General features: G+C 23.2%; 1 protein-coding gene across 1 annotated transcript; it reads right to left on the minus strand.

Annotated features, from left to right (window-relative positions):
* Window positions 1-422: 422 nt before the first annotated feature.
* On the minus strand, window positions 423-2161 carry PCYB_002610 (CYIR protein; the record flags this gene model as incomplete). The annotated part of the gene is made up of 2 exons (XM_004227682.1): window positions 423-1412; window positions 1547-2161. 2 exons carry the CDS (start codon window positions 2159-2161, stop codon window positions 423-425), a joined length of 1605 nt encoding a protein of 534 aa, XP_004227730.1.
* Window positions 2162-3684: the final 1523 nt, after the last annotated feature.

Below are 3684 nucleotides of genomic sequence, written 5' to 3' on the forward strand. Positions count from 1 at the left end.
TATTAATTTATAATTTTTATATTTAAAGCAAATTTTATCATACCTTATAATACATGAAAAACATGATTATTATACCCAATATTGCAAGACTTACGACACCGATACGAACAGGAAGTTTTTGCAATATGTCATTTGGGAACAATGTATCAGCAGGTATAACATAATCCTTAGAATTTTCTATATTATATACTTGTGTTGGTTTTTCAGATTGGGAATTTCGGGAATTTATTATTTTTTTATATTGTTTTGACATTCTGCAGTATTCTTCCATTCCTTCCTTTATTTCCCCGTTTTTACATGCTTCTCCTGCTTGTTTCACATATGCTTGACGTGCACCACCCCTGATTTCTGGAAATAGTGTATAATAATTTTCAAGTTCAGATGACCCTGAATCATTTTTTCCTCTTATTTTTGCATGTGGGTCAGATATTAAAACAACATTTATGGTTTTTTCCATTAATTGTTAATTTTTTACCTTTTAAATTATTATTTTGTCGTTTAATTACACTTCTTCTAGCAGATAATTTGTCGTTTAAGTGTGCGCTGAAAACTGGATGCTGACATCTTAAGCGTTTCTTTTCAAATTTAGGATCAGTAACATATGAGCATGTAAAATATTTTATATACATGTTATTTTCTTCCTCGGGATTAATAGTAGTTGTTTCTTCAGATAGATTATATAGAGATGGATCTTTTATTTTATTACATGTGGGTATGTCATCCGAATCGATTGCAGACAAAAGTTTATTTGGGTCGTAATAATCGTCACATGACAAAAAATAATCTGGACAGATTTCCGCACCCCCCGAACAGCATTCTTCTTCATATTTGTGCTTATTGTATAAATAACTTATATATTTAAGGTATTTATAATATTTACCTTTATTCCTTTTTTCACAATCAATTTTCTTATTAATTTCATCATAGTTTTTAAAAAATTCAAATAGATGTTTCATTTCTCTACATTCAGAAAATGTACAATCGTAATTAAAAAAACATGTATTATATTTACTTAAATCGTAATATTTAACAAACTTGGTTGGATCTGTATTATTATTTGTATTAAAATTATCTTTAATTAAATCCATATTAATTTTAATATTTGCGTCAATAAGATTAGCAACTTCAGTTATGTTAGTAAGATTTCCATCTCTATTTGTATATAATTTACTTATTTCATCATATATCCAAAAATTTAAATATGTACAACGATCCCTATGACTTAAGCCATTCATTTGTGAATTATCTGGTAATGTTCTTATATTCCTTTCCATGTTTTTACAAATATCTTTCATCTGATCCTTATCAACATTTAAATTACCACAATGTTTACTATTATAAGCATCAGTAGAAACTTTTTTGTCAAAATCATTATATATTTTAGAAGATGGTAATTCTTTAATTACATTTTCCTGAAGAATAAAAATAGTTAATAGGATAAAGTAATTCTTTAATTTATAGATATAGTTTTCATTGTAATTCAAGAAAAATTATATATTCAAATAATACATTGTAATTAATTATATTGTCAAATATGAAAATGTACATATTCACTTTTTATATTGGTAAATCTATTATCATGACTATCTGATATAGCAGGTCTTCTCAATTGATTTCCTTCTAACATGTCTGTGGTTTTAACATCTTTCAATGATTTTATAAGTAAATTATCAATATTACACTTAGATTTTAAAGAAGATAACGCATTTTCATTTGTAAATGTAGTACTAAAAAGCTTCAATTCATTTTCATATCTGTGTAATAATCCCCATTGTCTATCTTCCTCATATAATTTATGGTATAGTTCGAAAATATAAGTAATGTATTTACAGTATTCTCCTTTTGCATTTTCTTCTATTTTAGCCATTTCATCATTTAGATATATATAATATTCTAAAAAATCATATAATATTTTTTTATTATGTAATACTTCTATAGCAGCGCATTCTATAAAATTCCTTGTGCAATCTTTCTCATCAATAATAGATAATTTTCCTTCTATAAGTTCTTTTAAATTTTCGTTAAGTTTACGAATTAGAAAAAACTTCAGTTTCTTTTCTGCTATTTTGCCATATAACCAATATTTAAGATATTTAGAGCACTTATTTTTGTCATAGTCTTTGGAATTACAAATACTATCCCATTTACTTGATATATTCATTAGATGGTTTTTAAGTTCAGCTAAATGTTTCTCTTGTTCACCTATATGTTTCTTTTTTTCATCAGGACCTGATGCAGGAATGTTATTCTTTGTCGCTTTTTCAGCATCTAACAATTGGTAAAAGTTAAATAATTTTGAAGTATTCAAAACTGGATGCTAGGAATAAAAATATATTAAATATGAGTAGTTATATTTATATCTTAAAGTGAGAAGTTATGATTTTCATGAGAAAATTATATATTAAAATAAGATGCCGTAAATAGATATATAATTGTGTCAGAAATATATACCTCTCTTATAAATTTATCAGGATCAAATGTATTTTCACTCTCACTTTTATTCATTTTAAGTAGATTATATACAAATATTTATAAATCTCACTAGTTATTACAGAACAAAATGTATAGATATATGCTATAGTGCTTTTTACTAATTAAATATTATAAGAAAAATAATAATATTTTTAAAGAACATTTTTTATTTCTTTTTATGATTTAATTATGCTATAATAATTCATAATATATTATAAGAAATATTTATCATTAGAAATAAAATATTATTGAGGAGACAACACCTTCAATTGTATGTATAGAATAATATTGTAATATGTTATAAGGTATAAATAAATATATATATATATACATTATTGTTTTTTATGAGAATTCCTCACAATATAGGTTATAGATTTTATAAGACATTTATTAAATATGCAAATTAATTGCATTACGGTGATGTTTTATTAATCATTCCTCATCTATACCAAAATTATTAAAGGCCACACTGGTTAAAGAAAAAGATAAATATTTTATTTTTTTGTTTTTTACATAAATATTAACATAGCCCAGCAATTAACAGAGAAATTTACAATTCTTTATTACCTTATCTCTAGGTATTATTAATAGCTTTTTCTTTAATGCTTTTATAGCAAATGCACATTGCATATGTTAAACAGTGTAAAAAAAGTGTTCTTAATGATTTAATATCAAAGAAAGTAACAAAAAATATTGATATTTTATAATAGAATCGTTGAGATATCAAATTCATATCTGTAATAACTGGAAAATATATCATGATTTTTGTATGAAAATTTTTAATCGAAATGTAACCCGTGATTTTATTAATTGTATCATTAACTTGTATGAAAAATATAATTTTCTTTATTTTCAATTCTATAGATAAATGATATCATCGAGGAATTAAAAAATTTTCAATAATTTTAAAGATATAAAATAAAATAAAAGATTGACATATTTTAAATTATATTTGATGGAAAAAAATTCTAAAAAAAATATTTAAATATTTACAAATGGTAACATATAAAATATTGAGATGCTCCAAAATATTAAGATTTATTATATATATATGTGCATTAAGTTTTGCTTCATAAAAAATATTTGTAAACATATATATGATTTTAAAAGTGGGAAAAATCATCAAAAAAATATTATATTATTGATATTTTTAATTATATTTACAATATAAGAAAAATTATTGTGTACAAAGAAACTAAGATTTCTAACACT

The sequence above is a fragment of the Plasmodium cynomolgi genome (genome assembly GCF_000321355.1).
Source record: "Plasmodium cynomolgi strain B DNA, scaffold: 0143, whole genome shotgun sequence".
In the NCBI taxonomy this organism is placed as follows: Eukaryota; Apicomplexa; class Aconoidasida; order Haemosporida; family Plasmodiidae; genus Plasmodium; species Plasmodium cynomolgi.